The sequence below is a fragment of the Equus asinus genome, chromosome 15, assembly GCF_041296235.1.
Source record: "Equus asinus isolate D_3611 breed Donkey chromosome 15, EquAss-T2T_v2, whole genome shotgun sequence".
In the NCBI taxonomy this organism is placed as follows: domain Eukaryota; kingdom Metazoa; phylum Chordata; class Mammalia; order Perissodactyla; family Equidae; genus Equus; species Equus asinus.
In genome coordinates this window covers 40,454,317-40,471,738 of record NC_091804.1, presented here as the reverse complement: position 1 = coordinate 40,471,738, position 17,422 = coordinate 40,454,317, and the positions used below count along the sequence as shown (strand labels likewise).

At 51.4% G+C, this 17,422-nt stretch overlaps 1 protein-coding gene across 6 annotated transcripts in view; it reads left to right on the top strand.

Moving 5' to 3' along the window:
- NFATC2 (nuclear factor of activated T cells 2) overlaps positions 1 to 17,422 on the top strand; it is a 154,490-nt gene that overhangs the window by 80,659 nt on the left and 56,409 nt on the right. For all 6 annotated transcript variants that reach the window (XM_070486136.1, XM_070486135.1, XM_014832469.3 and 3 more), the window contains exons 5-6: positions 805 to 977; positions 15,398 to 15,538. In XM_070486136.1, the coding sequence (XP_070342237.1) occupies positions 805 to 977; positions 15,398 to 15,538 (314 nt within the window). The remainder of the gene's footprint in view (positions 1 to 804; positions 978 to 15,397; positions 15,539 to 17,422) is intronic.

Here is a 17,422-nt window from a genome sequence, read left to right as displayed (position 1 = left end):
GTTCTATACCTAAATATTTTTCATGTGTATTAGAGAGAAGAGTCCTCATGCATCTTTGGATTATGTTGTTTGGGATACGGTCAAATTTATTGACATTTAAAAAATTTATTTGACCTAAAGAAACTCACAAAGCTAATCTGCGTATGGCTAAAATTTTGGAAACATGGTACCCATTATTGGAGTTTAAAAAGCTTTTTATTAGAAAATGATCTCAAACTTACAGAAAACCTGCAAGAACCATACAAAGAACTCCTGTGTCCTGTTTACTCAGATTTACCAGTTGTTCACATTTTCTGCCTTTACTTTCTCGCTCTCTTTCTCACCCTCTCTCCGTTTTCTCCTGAACCATTTGAGGGTTAGTTGCAGACGTCATGGCTCTTACTTTTAAGTACTTCATCGTGCATTTCCTAAGAATAAGATTGCTCTCATGCATGACCACCGTGTGTTTGTCAAATTCAAGATGTTTAGTATTGATACCCTACTCTTATCTATTGAGTAATCCATAGGCAATTTCTGCCAGTTGTGTATTTGAGTTTTTCAGATACTTTTAAGAGTAGAAAAGTTGGCTTGAAAAATCTCCCTGGAGAAGCAGTGTCCGCTGGGGAATGTCTCCACTGTGTGCTTTACCCCCATCTTGGTATAAATTCCTGGCTGAAATATCATCACTTATTGCCACGCCCCTCCCCCCCCCCCCATGGCTGGTGGCAGAATTATTTTGTTTAACTGCCTAGGGTGGTCTCGTGGATGATCTTTCCTGCTCACTCAGGTGGTCAGTTGTAAGTAAAGTTTTCAACCTTCTGGCAGCATCGACTGTGCCGGGATCCTGAAGCTGAGAAATGCCGACATTGAGCTGCGGAAAGGCGAGACGGACATCGGCCGGAAGAACACGCGGGTGAGGCTGGTGTTCCGGGTGCACATTCCAGAGTCCAGTGGAAGGATCGTCTCCTTGCAGACAGCGTCCAACCCCATCGAGTGCTGTGAGTTGGCCTCTGGGTGGGGTGGGTCTTTGGAAAGTGTGCTGTCCATGACCTTGCACCCCAGGCGGTGTCCCCTGGGCGAAGCGCCCAGCAGGAGTGCACAGGACCCATGGGGATCCACACGGGGCCCAGGATGACCAGAGGGGCAGAGACAAGCACGCTGAAGGGCTTCACTCTACTTCTGTTTACTTGTGGAGGGTTTTGTGGCCTCACAAGAGGTTAAAAAATACTATGGCTAATGAGGAACCTCCAGCTTTGTGTAGAAGATTCAACATGTATAAATGTTCTGGTCTTAAAAAAGGTGGATGCAGTTGGGGTGAGTTCATCGTCCGTAGTGTCCTCTTTTTCTTTTCCTCCTCCTCTTTCAGTAACAATAACATCACAGTGGCCCTCGCTTGTTGAGTGTGACTCCGTCAGTCAGTGCTCAGCATGCCACGGCTCATTGAGTATTCACAGCGGTCCCTGAGAATAGCTGGTGTCATGATGCCCGTTTTACAGAAGGGGAGGGAGAGAGATGAGGGTTTGGGTACCTTTTCCATACAACCCACAGTGTCAGGGCTGGGACTGGAGCAGGAGGTTTGCTGTGCAAGAGCCCCGCTCCCCAATCACCCTCAGCTCGTTCCTGAGTATTTACTGAGAATCTGCTAGGTCTCCGGTGCGGTGCCAGGGATCTGCAGATGAGCAAGACTTTTTCTCTGTCCTCAATGAGCTTATAGTCTGGTGGAGATAAAAACACCCAAAGACGCAGAAGATTTTCAGAATCCAGACACGGGGGCTGAGATCTGCCGTTTGAAAGGGTCCTGAGCAGAGACCTGTCTCAATTCTAGCAGGGTTCGAAAGAAGCAGCTGCTTTGAGCCCATCCTCAGGAACTTTTTTGCAAGTTTTGTTGTTGGTTTTTGCCATTAGACATGACAAAGCTTATTGTCTCTTCAGTTTTTGAGGGTTTAGATGTCATTTTTAAAAGCATAAAGAGGAAAAAAGTAGACATTGTTCCAGAAACAAGAACTGTTTATGTTATTTTTTAGTGTCTTTGTTCTAAGAATATTTTTGTGTTATAGTCATGTTTCATATTCAGTTATGTTTTAGGATTTTGTTTTTTCTTTTTACCAGACATTTTACCATAACTAGGTTGTCACGAAATCAATTGCCTGCAGAGTCCAGGGACGTAGGGGAAACAAGTGAAGTGGGTTGAGTGGGCAGCAATAGGGAGTGGTGGAGACTGGGGCCAGGATGGCACATTTCCCACCTGAATTGGCTGCTGTTCCTCAACTCCAGCTAGCATTTCCATGTGGGAATGTAGACTCAGTGTGGTCAAATCTTCTGATTTTTTAAGATAAACCAAAAATCTCCTGATTTTCAAAAAGCAGCAGCAAATTCAACATACTCTGTGGATCAGACGAAATCTGCACGTGGCTTCAATTAATCAGAGGTAGTCTTAATCAGACACTAATGAGTAAAGGGAAAGCATGAATATTTTATGCAGAAAGGGTTGAGGGAGACTGATCTTCAGGGATTCCGGCTGGCAGGGAGAGAGAGAGCGGGTGGACCTTGTTTGGGAGAGAAGCCAGAACTTGGTCTTGGGTCTTTGGAAATGGATGAAGGAGCCGTCTGATTTCTTCCAGCCTGTGAGTCAAGATGCAGACCGGGCTGAACTTGGTGCTGAGTTTCTACTCTGCTTTTGGAGAGAAAGACCCAACAGCAGACAATAGGGGAAAATAAGTGTTGAAAAGCATATCATCACAGATGCATTGGAATTCCCCTCCTCTACCCAGCAGACCCCACCCCTGTCCCCCGAGGGCTCGTTGTGGCGGCTGCCCCACCCTGGCCTTGGTTTTGAACTTCTTGAGAGGTTTTAGGAAGAAAACTCTTCCTCAGTGATTTGGGGGATTTTGAGAAGATAAGGTCTCCACTTTCTGGGAAATGACTCACTCTCCAGGATGGGGCTGTGGTTTGTCACAAGTGGGGAACAGGAGGCCTCGAGAGGGACCGTGCACAGGAGCCATGTCCCTCCCCATCTTTGGGTCCCTCAAGTCAACTTATGTTGGTCTAAGACTTTGAGGCTCATCCTTGAACCACATGCGCCTCCAGCAAGATGTTCAGGGCATTGTGAGGTTGTTTGCATCTCCAGCACAGGGTTTTTCTTTTCTTCTGAAATAGCGTCTGGCTGATTGGACTACCTTGTTTTGACAGATAAGGAAACTGAGACTTCTTGGTAAAGTGATTCACTCGTTTTTACTGGGTAGCTACCAGAGCCAGAGTCTCCAGCTTCCTGGTTCTGTGAAATACCTTCTTCCTTTGGCTTCTGTGATGTCGCCCTTTCTGCGATACCAGACTGAGCTGCCACTTGGCCTCCCTCCCTCTCACCCAGAATCTTCTGTCGTTTTTATTTCCTTCTTTGTTCTATTTTCCTAGACCGGTGCGTGGTAGTTCCATAAATATTTATGGATGAATTGACTGACTGCTTGATCCTTAGGGAGATAGTCAGTAAATATTTATTGACAATCAGTCCATAACATGTGTTGACACGGTGTGCATACAATAAATATTTATTGCCTAATTGACTTAGTTCATACCCTTTGGGGAGGGTGAGTTGGTAAGCAAAGCACTCCGTGGGCTGGTACTTATTTGCAGGGCGAACTTATTTCCTTTGGAGGTGCCTTTTATGTGACGTTTTAGGGATCAAGTATAAGTTCTCAGATTCTAGTAGAAAAAACTTGAATAGGCCACTCTTTGGAAAGGGGACTTATTTGCTAGAAATGCAGATTCCTTATGTTCGTTTGGAGGCCAGCGTGTCGGCGTGTCAGCCGTATCTCGCCTTGCGCAGACGGGGGCCCCGGGTGTCTCCCCTCTTCTGTCTGCCCTAGGTCTTCGCTGTTGCCCAGGAGGTGCTTTTGGCTCCCTCCCTTATTCTCAGCAGAGCTGCTGCAGGCCTTCTCCAGCCCTCTAAGCCCTGGGTGCCGCCCCTAATCCCTTCCCACTCCAGGCAGATAAGGGCCTCCCACATCTCAAGAGGGAGACGGGAGAGGCCGGACGCAGCGCCCTCGTCCTCCCCAGCAACAGGCCTACTCACGGCTACCGCTGGGGCCTTTCCTCATCCGGGCCCTTTGCAATGGGACATTCTTTTTCCGGTGGGCCCATCAGTGCTCTCTGCTGCAACTCCAGCTTCCCTCTGGTGGCCGAGCCTTTGCGTCCTCTGGCACGAGTTTCCCAGGGCAGGCATAACCAACTGCCACCGACTGCGAGCCTTAAACACGGAAATTCATTCTCTGTCAGATCCCGAGGCCAGAAGCGGGAAATCCAGGTGCCGGCAGGGTTGGTTCCTTCTGGAAGCACCGAGGGGCGTCTGTTCCAGGCCCCTCTCCTAGCTTCTGGTGGGAGCTGGCAAGCCTTGTCCTGTAGACACAGCACTCCAGTCTCTGCCTCTGTCTTCCTGTGGCCGCCGTCTCTGTGTCCTATTCTGTCTCTCTTAAGGACACTCTCATTGGATTTAGGGTCCAGCCTAATCCAGGATAATTTCATCCGTCCTTACCTTATTTACATCTTCAAAGGCTATTTCCAGGTGAAGCTCATCTGAGGTTCTGGGTGGATGGGAAATTTTGGCAGCAGCTCGATTCCGCCCACTACCTCCCCTCGGCTGCGTTTCTTGACCCCTCTCTCCTCTCTGCTCCTCATTCCCAAATCCACTGGGATCTTCCTCTGACTTCAAGGCTTTCTCCTACTCTGTCACCTCCGCTGTCACACTCTCAAACTTGGCTGCACATTGGAATCACTTGGGGAGTTACGAAAAAGAACTATGCGTGAATGCCCCCGAGAAACTGGGGGTCAGTTGGTCTGCGGTGCGGTCTGCGCACAGACTGTCAGAGGCCCCGTGATTCTGATATGCAGCAAAGCGTGAGACCCACTGACTGCGCCTCCCCGCCACCCCGTCCTTCAGTCAATCGATTAATTCCTCCTTATCCAAGGCCCCTGTTTAGATGACCGTTTGGGGAGGAAGATTGCCCTGACCCCAAAGGGTACAGAGTCCTCTCGTTGTGCTCTGACCACCCTTTGCTTGTCATTCTCTCTCATGTAAGGGCAGGGACCCCCGGGCTATCAGCCAGGGCCTGGCCCATAGCAACTGTCTCTAGAATGTATGTTGAAAAAAGATGAACGCGTGAAAACAAGCCTCGCCAGGCTGCCCAGTGGGAGAGAAAGGCCTCGATGAGACGGGATGGAGACGGCCGTAGTTCAGATCCTCGTCCCATGAGAACCTTCCTGTGGATTTTCTCTGGCCCCACAAAAGGGCCTCCCCACCCATCGCCTTTCGGAACATACCTGGAGCAGTTTTCTGGAGATCCCTGCCCACTCAGAGCACGGAAAGTCAATTCCCTTCGCTCATTTTGCAGGAATCCGGCGGTGGATATGGGGTGTGGCCTAGAAATGCATTTTCTCCCATGCTTTTTCAGTCTCTCCCTTTGTGTGACATAAATCTATTTCACTGAAGTACAATTAAGACACAGTAATCACACAGACTGTAAGTCTTCAGTTCGGTGATTTTTGACAATTGTATGTACCGTGTAAGCACCTCTCAGAACAGGAGGCAGAGTTCCCTTCACTCCTGAAAGTTCCCTCAGGAACCGGCCCCTCCAGGCAGCGCCCCGGCCCCAGCCCCACACACGCAGGCAGCCGCTGCTCCCGTCTCTGCCGCCGTGGCTGAGTTCTCCCTCTTCTAGAACTTCGTGCGATGGAATCAGACATTGTGTGCCCTTGTGTGTCCGCCTCTTTCTGCTCAGCACGTGTTTTTGTGGTCCGTGGCTGTTCCGCGTGACTCGGTCGTTCATTCCTTCTGATTGCTGAACGATAGTCCATTATATGAATCTAGCAGTTGTTTGTTTACCCTTGAGGGACATTTGGGTTGTTTCTGGGGTTTGGGTATTCTGGATGAGGCTGCTGTGAGCATCCTTGTTCAAGGCCCTTTGTGGACAAATGCTTTCCTTTCTCTTGGGTGCGATCCTGGGAGTGGAGTTGCCGGGTCCTTGGGAAAGTGTAGGTTTCGATTTATGTATTTCGCTCTGTCCAAGAGTGCGTGAGAGTCCCACTCGCCCCACATCCTCGCCAATATTTGGTTTTGTTAGTTTTTTTAGTTGCAGCCATTCTAGTGAGCATAAAGTGGTACCTCGTTGTGCCTAATTTGCATAATTTGCATTTCCCTAATGACTAATGATGCTGAACCTGATTTGTGTGCTGCTTGTTGACTATCTTTATGACTTTGGTGAAGCATCTGTTCAAAGCTTTTGCCCATATTCTATTGGGTTACTCATATTTTTATGGTTAATATGCAGTAGTTCTTTATTATTCTTATATTATATTATTTATATATATTGTATTATATAATACATTGTACATAATATATAATATATTATATTATTATATTATATTATTATTATTATTCTCGATTTAAGTCCTTTGTTGGATAAATGTATAACAAATATTTTTCCCAGGCTGTGGCTTGCCTGTTTATTTTCTTAATTGTGTCTTATTGTGAGCCTCAGTGTTTTATTTTGATGAAGTTTAATGTATCATTTTCTTGCCTTATGGGATTAGCGCTCTTTGCATCCCCCCAAGGCGTCTCTCCCTGAAGGTAGGGAAGATGCTCTCCTATGTTTTCTCCTAGAAGCTTTTTGACCCTGGCTTTTACGTTTAGAGATATGCTCCATCTCAGGGGAATTTTTGTGTGTGGTGTGAGGTAAGGTCGAGGTCCATCATTTTCGGTATGGAAATTCACTTGTTTCATATGCTTTTTTCTGAAAGCAAGAGCTTAGAAAACCTTAAAACTGTGCTCCCCCCACCACCTTCCCTGTATTCCTCCAGGTGGCTCTCCTGGGCCAGCTTGGGACACAGGCCATCACGCAGCATAGCTTTTTGAAAATCCTTAGAATTAGTGGGACCACACTGCATATTGACTGGGTTTTACTTCATAAATCAGAGATGCTCCTGTTGTCCATCTGCTCCCACTGGAGCCAACATGACCCACGTAATTCTCGTGAGCTTCTTAACATTCATTCTTACAATTAAAAATATATTTGAAGCGGCTGGCCCTGTGGCCTAGTGGTTAAGTTCAGCATGCTCCTCTTTGGTGGCCTGGATTTGGTTCCTGGGTGTGGACCTACACGAGTTGTTGGTGGCCATGCTGCGATGGCATCCCACTTACAAAATAGAGGAAGATTAGCACAGATGTTAGCTCAGGGCGCATCTTCCTCAGCAAAAAAAAATAATAATTTTATATATATATATAAAATATAATATACATATTTGGAGTGCGTTAGATACTATTTTTGGCCCTGGGGATATAGCAGTGAACAAAACAAAGTGCTGGCCCTCATGGGGGTCACATTCTAGTGGGGGAAAACCCACAATAAGCAAGCAAGCCAAGATATCATTTCAAACAGAGCTTAGTGTCATGATGAAAATAACGAGGACCACGTGTTGGTGACTTGGGGGTGGGGGAGCAGCAACTTAGTCGTGCTGATCAGGGAAGACTCCTCTTCCTTAACATGATGGCATGTTAACCTGGGCCTGAGTGATGGGGGAGTGTGGCCTAGCTGGAGGACAGAGCAAGTGCAAAGGCCCTGAGGCAGGGATAGGGGTCTTCAGGGAACAGAAAGGCAGCCAGGAAGGCTGCATGGAGTGAAGAGGGGTAGGAGGTGAGGTCTGAGAGGAAACTGGAGACTTTGGATTTAATACTAAGTGAAATGGGAAGCCTTGAGTACTAAGTAAGGTACTAACATGATGTGATTTATATTTTAAAACTCACTTAGCACAGTGCCTGGCACATAGTGGATCCTAATAAACACTCAGAGACCGAACGAAGGAAGAAAGGAGAATAGAGAGACAAAACAGGGAAGAGGCAAAGGAAAATGAGCCGTTAGCCATCACCCACGGTGCGTCAAGCACTTTCGCTGCTGGATCACCATAAGAACATCATGACTCCGTGTCTGCTCCCATTTCACAGAGGGGGAAACTGAAGCACAGAGAAGTTAAATAAATTGCCTGTGGTCACACAGCTACGAAGGGGCCAAGCCAGTTGTGACATCCACGTCCTGCTCGATCTCAGGACACCAAGGTTGAGCTACGTCATGAGTGACAGATTAATTTGGGCTGGAACCCCAAAGGGTGATGTCATCTCATATAAACCAGGGACCAGCTCAGCGACTCCCAGAGGGCCGTGGGTGCCCTCCCACCACCCGGCAATAGATTGCCTCCCCCGGGATGATCCTGCAGCAGTAAACCCAGGTGTAATTCCGGCACTGGGCAGAGGGCAGGCAGCCCAGGCCTTTGTCAGCCCCTGCTCTCCAAGGCGGCTTTTGAGCAATGACCAAGAGGCCACCTTTCAGAAACAGAAACCTAGACGATGGGGAGAAGCCGTTTAGGGTGGTGGCGAGGGGTGCGGGCGTGGGTTCAAATCCTACCTCTGCCACTTGCTCCCTGTTTTGTCCTGGGAAGTTACTTAACACTCTGTGCCTCAGTTTCCTCATCTGTAGAATGGGCATAGTCACGGTCCCTATCTCATCACAGAACAATATCCCCACAGCCTGTCTTGTGGTGCATCTCTTCCTTTCTTGCTCACTGCCCTCCCCATGCTCTGCAGAGCGGACTTTCCAGACCTCTGGCTGCCGCTCTGTCACATCGGCAGCCACAGCCCGGGGCGGCATGTGTGGGAGGGAGTTCAGCAAACACTAACCCGTCAGGTGAGCCGGCAGCCAGCCGCACAGCCGCCTGCGAGGAGCGAACCCAGATGGTTCTCTGGCCGGTGCAGTGCGTCAGCTGGGTAGCGACTGCGGGAAAGTTGGGTTATAGGGGGAGCCCAGGGTTGGGGTGCCTTCCCCGCTGATTGATACGGTTACCTGAGTGTGCAGTTACGGCCCTTTGCTGAGCTGATTATGCAGGACGGGAAGGCAGAGCCGCCCTGTTGAGCATCTCTGGTGCGTCCCCGGCTATGACATGCGTTAACTCACTTCCATCCTCGTCGCAGCCTCACAAGCCTTGAGGCTGCCCTGCAGAGCTTGTGTTCTGGGGGCTCGGGGTTTGGAAGGGCTTGGGGGGTAGCTTCAGTCACACTGGGCAAGGGGAGGGCAGAGCTGGAGGTTGAAGCCCGCGTCTTCTCCTCTGTCAGGGCTGCCTGGGTCCCCCCGTGGCCAGCGAGCCCATCAGTGGAGTGGGGAGCCGTGGAGCCCTCAGGAAGGGTCTTGTGGGATGGGTGGGAGGTTTCTGGAGGGGCTGCCTGTTTGCACCTTGGGAGGGTGTGGTCACTGTCTGGTTGCTGTACGGGAGGGGCAGTGAGAGAGAGCTCCTCCTCTGCGCCTGTGTGTGCAGATCAGACGGACCAGGTGAGATGAGAGGCACAGTCTGGCAGGGTGGCTGTTCTGCTCTGTTTTCCATAAGAGGAAGCTGAGGTCCCACGAGGTCCAGAGCACGAGGTGGCCTCATGCAGCGCAGACCCCGTGCGTTTGCAGCACACGGCACCCCACACCCGTGGTGTGAGTGTTGACGGGCCCCTCACAGAGGTGAACCGCACACCCAGGGGGAATTGGGGTCCTCTGTTCCACCCTCCTACTTCCCCAGGAAGACACAGGAACAGCCAGGGCGGGGGTAAGGGGCCTAAGGGGCCGGACTCTGGTCCTGCTCACGGCCCCTCCCCGGCGAGGCCTGAGTCAGCACCCTGTTCTGGGCCAAGCCAGGCTCACAGCCAAGGACGGGGGCCTGATGCAGAGACAGCAGCTGGGGTGCCCAGCCAGGCCAGGACGAGAGCGATGGGAGCACCTCCTTGCCTGGGCTGCCCGGCGGCTTCCCCTCTGGGTCCTTCTCCATTTTACTGAAGAGGGGCGCCTTGGGCTAGTGGGATCCCACAGTCTGGTTTCACATTCGGCCTGTCCACCGACTTAGCTGTGAGCTCCCAGGTGAACCCCGTCTCCGAGAGGCCCAGTGCCCTCAGCTCCAAAGTGGGAGTAATTCCCGCTCTGTGGTCTCATGAAGTTTAGCAGTAAAAATAAAGACGACTGACATTCACTGAGGCCTGCCGAGGCGCCCCACACTTCCCATCACTAGCTCATTTAATCTGCTAGCAGCCCAATGAAGTTGGTATTATGATTATTCCCATTTTATAGATGAGAAAACAGAGACCCAGAGAGGTTAAGTGACTGAGCCAAGGTCCCAAAGCTAGGATGTCACTGAGCTGGGCTTTGAACTCGGGCGGTTACACGGCACATCCTGACTTTTACCCGTGATCCTAAATTGCCTCATCATGTGTGTGTTTTAGAAAACAAACAGAAAAGTCTTATGAAGTGCCTGGAATCCAAGGCCCTCTCTGTGGCAGCTGTAATTATTTGCTGTGATTAACAGAACCCACCCAGTCTGCACAAACGGATCACCCTGAGCAGCCTCTCCCGCCTCTCCCCTCAGGTCCTGGGTAGATGGTAATTCTTGGCCAGGCACCCAGATGACAGGGTGAATTGCAGACAGTCAGGCAGTCATGTCCCATTTCCAGGCCAACCTGGAGGACCCCGCGCCGGTGTGACTCTCCGTCATCGAGCCTTCAGCCGCCATGGCTCTGCTTCCCGGCAGCCACGGTTGCCAGTGAGAGTAAACAGCGACCTGGTTAAACCAACAGCACCCTGTGGATTCAGAGCTCATAAGACACAGGAGCCCCACGCCGCTGCATGACGGGCCAGCATCCGGGGGCAGGAGGAAAGCCTGGGGAGATCTCTGCGAGGGCCGCCTCAAAGCCGAGGCTGGACCAGAGGGACTAGCCTTCACCGCAGCCCAGGCCCTCAGGACACTGCCAGATGGCAGCCCTGGTTGGGTCAGAACCCTGCAGGGCGTGCGGTTTGGATGCTTGAATGGTTGAAAGGCTGAATGGGTATCCGTGGGGGCTGATGGGGGGCGATGGCGCGGGCCTGGCAGTCCCAGGGGGCTTCCGCAGAGCAGTCTCATAGGTGCAGGACGTGTCACCCCAATTAGCAGCCGGAGGTGTTGGAGGCTGCGTCGGAGAGAGAGGAGGAAGTGGACCCGGGAGGGTGATTTGGTTGCTGTTTGACTCTCCTCAGTTCCTCTTTCAGAGGCTAATTGGATTCCTTTGCTCTGCTTCCGGGCTCTCTGAGGAGGCTGGGCCTCGCGTGGAGGAGGTCCCCTCGTCCTCAGGTGGCCTCTGAAGTGTGGAACTTGACTCTCAAACAGATGTGTGCAGCAAGTCACCTGGAAAGATTGTTAAAATGCAAATGTCGAGCCTCCGTCCAGGAGACGCGGGCGCCTGGGTCCCGGGTGAGGCCTGGGCGTCTGCGTTTGTATTAAGCGCCGCTCCCAACCCCTGCTTCGGCTGCAGGTGGCCTGGGAACCGCACTTTGAGAAACGCTGGCGATCGAGATCACACCGAGAACAACAGTAACGAGAGCGGTAGGACGTGTAAACATGTGGACATGGTCACGCGTCTGATATCTGAGATGACAACTCGTGGCCGGTGCCCAGCACATGGAAACTGCCTAGAAACCACAGCTTTTGGTGTTGTTAGCCTTGTGGCCTGATATTTATCAAGCCACGCACACTTTTTGTGAATTCTCCCCTTTAATCCTCAGGACAGCCTGTAGGGTGGGTGTGTTCACAGCCCCATTTTTCAGATGGGGAAACTGAGGTTTACAGCTGGGAAGCCCTGTGCGAGGACCGCCTGGGGCGGACTTGAGTTGGAGCCGAGGTCTGTCCACACGGCGGCCTTTGCCCAGGCAGCTGCCCCTCGGCAAAGCCAAGGTCTGAGCATCCGGTTTTCCATCTGTGAAACGGCCCTGACAGTGTCCTGCTTGATGACCCGGCAGGGCTGTAGTCTAAAGGTTTAAGAAGATCACAAATGAGAAAACATTTTGAAAATGGCTAAGCAAGCAAGAAAGAGCGGCGTTTTGAAAATTAACGACAGTAACGGCCAGTTTCTTGACTGGTTACTGTGCTGGGCACCGGCTGAATGTTTTTGTGTTAGATATACACATAAAATTTACCATTTTAACCACTTGAAGGTGTACAGTTCAGGGACGTTAGGCGTGTTCACAGTGTTGTGCAATCCCCACCCCTATCTAGTTCCAGAACTTTTTCACCACCCCAAAAACAAAACCCATCCCCGTTAGCAGTCACTCCCCAGGCCCCGACACCCACCGTCTGTCCCTGTGGACTTGCCCGTCATACCAACGGGGTCACACAGTCTGTGGCCTGCTGTGTCTGCCTCCTTTCACTCAGCGTGGTTTCAAGGTTCGTCATGTTGTCGCATGTGTCAGTGCTTTGTTCCTTTTTATGGTTGAATGATACTTCTATGTGGATATGTAATATTTTGTTTATCTGTTCATCCATTGTAGGACATTTGGTTGTTGATATTAGATGTTTTACCCAGTAGATACTGACCACGTGCACGCGTTTACACGCAGTATCGCTTGCCGTCCCATGAGGCAGGTACTGTTAGGATTTTACAGAGGAGGCTTGTGTGGCTCAGAGAGGTGAAGTGACTTCCCCAGGGTCACACAGCAGGGAGGTGGCCAAGGCAGGACTTGAAACCACCACTTTCTCACCCCAGAGCCCAAGCGGTAGTAAACCAGGGATCTCCTGTGGCCCCCAGGTTCCTGCCCCGTCCTTCATGATGGTACCACGGATCAGATCTGGTGTGGCTTGTTGGAATTATTAAGGATTGTTTTAAAAAAATATAGCTATGCTGGGATCCTGCCCTCAGACCTCTGAAGTCAGAATATCTAGAATAGTGGTTCTCAATTAGGGATGCTTCTGGCTGTCCCCTTCCCAGGGGACGTCCAGCTGTGTCCAGAGGCATTTTGCGTTGTCACGCTGGGGGAGGGGTCACTCCTGGAATCTGGCAGGTGGGGGCCAGGGATGCTGCTGAGCATCCTGTGATGCCCTGACAGCCCCACGGCAGAGAATGACCCTGCCCAAATGGTAGTGGTGCTGAGGCTGACAACCCTGCTCTGGCATGCGGGCCTGGGCGTCATGGTCTTTTAAACTCTCCAGCTGTTTCTGACGCGCACCTGGGGCTGCGCGGGGCTCCTCAGCTTGCTGGTACGTAAGACTACCCGGATTCCTTGGTAGGCTGCAGCTGTGGGTCCAAGAGGTCTGGGTGTGGGGCCCGAGTTCTGCATTTCTAACGGACTCCTCGGTGAAGCTCCTGGCCGCACTTTGAGCTGTGAGACTGGAGTCCGTCTGGACAAAAGCTTTCAGGCAGCTGAACTGGACTCTTGTTGTCTCTCTTAAATTTTCATTGAAAAGGCTAGTTTTCCTTGAGGTAAGGAGAAGGGGTGGGAAGTGGAGATTTGGCAAAGGGAGGATCAGTGGTTGTCTGAAGCTGCGAGGCTGCGAAGGGAGAAGCAACGAGGCTGCTTCGGGAGAGAGGCGGGTTGTGTTCCCCGCGATGCACAGTGATCCACGGGGCGGCCATCCCCGGCCTGGCTGCCGCGAGCCCTTGGCCGGCTTCCCCAGTAGCGATGACTCAAGCTTTCCACCTGCAAAATGGGAGGGGTGGCTCTTGCCACCTCCCCACCCATCCCGAAGCCCCCAGTTGCCCCCCGAACTCCTCAAAGGCAGATCCTAAACGCGGGGACCTGCTTTTCCAGGCGACGCGGCTGCTGTTTTCACTGCTAATAAATCTCGGTTTGTGGCAGCTCAATTAGGAAGTCACACAAAAGTCCTATATTGAAAGAAAGGATTAATAGCGCAGCCCATGTGGGAGACATTAGCAGCTTCTGCAGAGGGCCCTTTGTGATACATTCTCGCGGCTGGCAGCCCCTGGAGCAGCGCTGCCTGGCCTCTGGGAGCAGAGCCTGGGCAGAGTCTGGGATGGGGAGACCCCGGCACGGGGTCGTTGCCAGTTCTTGGGGTGACCTTCAGGGTGAAGTGTCTGAGAGCGTCCGGCGGGTCCACAACAGCCTTCTCCAATGCCGCCGAGCGTGCGTGGTGGCTCCTGAAGGAGCCGGTCTCAGCGTGGCTCCGGGGCAGATGGCGGGGATGCTCGGCCACCTGGAGGCCCAGGCCGGCCGGGAGGGAAGGGTTAGGCTTGGACCTCGGGCCTCACGCAGTTGCTGCCTCGGCTCCCGGATGGGGAGGTCCACAGGCCCCTGGCACGGAGAGGGCTGGCCCTCCGCCCGGTTCTCCGGCTCTGGGAGGAACGCCAGGGGCTCAGGCTGACTCACCGAGGGGAGGGCCGGCCTCTGCGGCTCACGCTGCCAAGGCCAGGCCTGCGCAGATCGGTCCCTTGTGCTGGCAGGGCCTCGTTTCTCCCCCGGCCCTGGGACGGCAGCTGGAGAGGGTCTCGTGCTTTCCTGCGGGAAGGAATCCGTGGCTGGTGGGGGTGGCTCAGAGATGGGTCTTTGGAGCGGGACAGAGTGGCTTTGGAGGCTCAGATCTTAGCCTCACACGTACCCTCGGCCGAGTGGTGGCCTGCCTTCTTTCAGCTTCAGTTTTCTTCCCAGTCAGATGTGAACGATTTGAATACTTCCTTCCTCAAAAGGTTGCTGCGAGCATCAGGTACATGGCTGTGCTGGCCCGGCCTGGCCTCCTCCTCCGTCTTTCATTCGTTCTAGACGTGGATGAGGATGTGGATCCGGATAATATAGAGATAATGAGACACGGTTACGTGTATCAAGATATATTGGGGTATATCCACATCTGTCCCTGTCCATCCATCCGTCCATCTGTCCGTCCATCCACCTCAAGCACCTCCCACTCAGTCCTGGGTGCTGTTCCCGGCCATGGGCTTACACAGCGCACGGAACAGCGCACGGAACAGCGCACGGAACAGCACCCTGCTCCTGGGGCTTACAGCCCAGTGCAGGGGGAGAGACAAAGCCAGAGACACCCATGAGGCTCCCTGCAGTGCATCTGAAAGAGGAAAGGTCTTTGAGAAAAACAAAGCGGGGTGAAGTAAAGAGAGGGGGAGAGATATACAGACAGACGGACAGATAGACGGACAGATGGACAGGGGTTGGGTACCGCTGTTTTAACTGCAGAGGGGGCATGTGGAAGGGTCAGGGGAGGAAGCCTCTCTGAGGTGACGTCTGAGGACCTGCAAGGAGGGAGGAAGGGGAGCCATGCAGATAATCGGGGAAGAACCTTCCAGAACAAGGGCCTGGAAAGTGCAAACGCTCAAAGAGAGGAGTGGGCTGAGTGTGTGAGAGACAGCGAGAATGTTCTGGAAGTATGGCTGGATCGAGCGAGCCAGGGGGAGTCTAGAAAATGAATTCTGCAGAGGTGGTGGGGCGGGTCAGGGTTGTGTTGAAGAGCACGTGCAGGATTTCGAATTAATTCCCAAACGCATCCATCTGAGGTATCTGTTTGCCACGAGATCAGAAGCCCGCTTCGTGCGGACAGCTCCGGTTCTCACGGTGACTCCTTTCTCTCTTGCCCTCAGCCCAGCGATCCGCCCACGAGCTGCCCATGGTGGAGAGGCAGGACATCGACAGCTGCCTGGTCTACGGGGGCCAGCAGATGATCCTCACCGGACAGAACTTCACGGCCGAGTCCAAGGTCCTGTTCACCGAGAAGACCACAGGTCAGGGCTCCCAGCTCGTTTGTGCTCACCGGCGCCTAGCGAAAGCAACTGTCTTTTTCTTCTAAACAGCACTGGTCTAGGGGGTAGATCCCGAGAGTTATATTCCGCTCTTCTTACTCATGAGAGAAGCTTCCGCGTCTCCAGTGATTGTGACGTCGACACAGTCACCCCTGTAGGAAGCTGCCATCCTGTGTGTCCCATTGGGTGTTAGGTTGTCCCCATACCCAGCTCTTCTTTTTAAAGTATTTTGTCACGTAGAGAGGCAAACTTTTTCAGCTTTTACTGTTTTCAGCAAGGGAGGCTGAACAGTCCAGTGACGGGGCGCATCTGCTCTGGCCCTGGATTTCCTGGGTTCAGATCCTGGCTTTGCTACTTGCTTGCTCTGTGATCTTAGGCAAATTACCTAACCTGTCTGTGCCTCCATTTCCTTATGTATAGAATGATAATAACAAGAGTTGTTGCCCCAGAGGGTTGGCGCAAAGGTTCCATGAATTAATAATGTCGAGTGATTATAACGGCACCGGGCAGGTTGTAAGCCGATGGACATGGGCTACTTACATTTCTATTATTGATGGTGCTGCAATTAATCTTCTTCTGCTTTTCACATTAATTAATTAGTCTTATGCATGAATTGCTCTGTGTATCGTTGTGATTAGTTTTGGGTTATTCCTGGCAGGGGAACTGTGGATAGTCATTTCCAGGCCTTTAGATACGTATTGCTGAATTCCTTTCAGAAATCTGCAAACTGCGACTTCCTCCAGTACGGGGTCAGCAGTGGTTTCACCCCATCCCAGAAGGGCCATTTCTTCTAAATGAAAAAGTATTGCTTGCCTGGTCCTTCTCTTTAATCCACACTTTGCCCTGAGAGGGTTAATGTTTTGGTTTATTTGCAGCGTGTATTCTTTCTTCCGTGCACTGAAAGAACTGCTGCTTCATGTAGTGCCAAAGAGAACACAGGAAAGAGAAAATGATCCGATGTAGGAAAAATATCAGGTTATGCAATTATTTGATAGTTATGGGTGCTGGATCTAGTTTTTTTCCTCTAATGGACGTGATTTTGGTAGGTTAATTCAAAAAGCTGTTGATGTTTGTTTGTTTATTTTTCTTAGGATGATCCAGAGAATATAATGGGCAGGTTCTCCAGTTGTGGGGATTGTGCACTGCACAAGGTCACCTCCTTTGGGGTCTGCCATTCAAACTGGGGACATCAATCTGTGTATTATTGGGATGGGCTGGCCCTGTCACTGGGCCGTGGGAACTGGTTCCTCACACTTTGAAAGCATGATAGAAGGCAGTATTGATTTTAAAGAACTTTGATGAAGTTATTGCAAAAAAAAAAAAAGCCTTAAGTAAGGCCATGGCAGTGGGGGCTGGAGGTGAATGGGTGGGTTTGGGAGCGGTCTGGAAGGCATGTTGTCGGTCGCTGTGGGTTTGGGGGGCTGTCGTGGTGCAATGAGGGGTTAGAAATGCAGACATTTAAACGGATGCATTGCATTCTGTCCTCTGGTTGTCCAGTATGTTATTTAACCGGTCCCCTTTTATTGGACGTTAGGCTGCTTCCAACTTTGTGCTCTCATAAGTAGCTCAGTGATGAACATCTTCTGCATGCCTTTGTCAGCTGTGTAAGGACCCATGCTCTCAAGCCAGTCTGCTTGTGTTAAAAACCCAGCTCCCCTACTTTGTAGCTGTGTGACATTGGGAAAGTTACTTAACCTCTCTGGGCAACAGTTTGTTTGTCTGTATAATGAGGATGATGACAGGCTTCCCTCCTAGTGTAGTCATAAGATTGAGGGTTCATACATGTTAAGTACTTATAAAATGCCTGGTGTAGAGTAAGTGCTCAGTATGTGTTAGCTAATGCTGTTTGTTATTGTTGTTCCATGG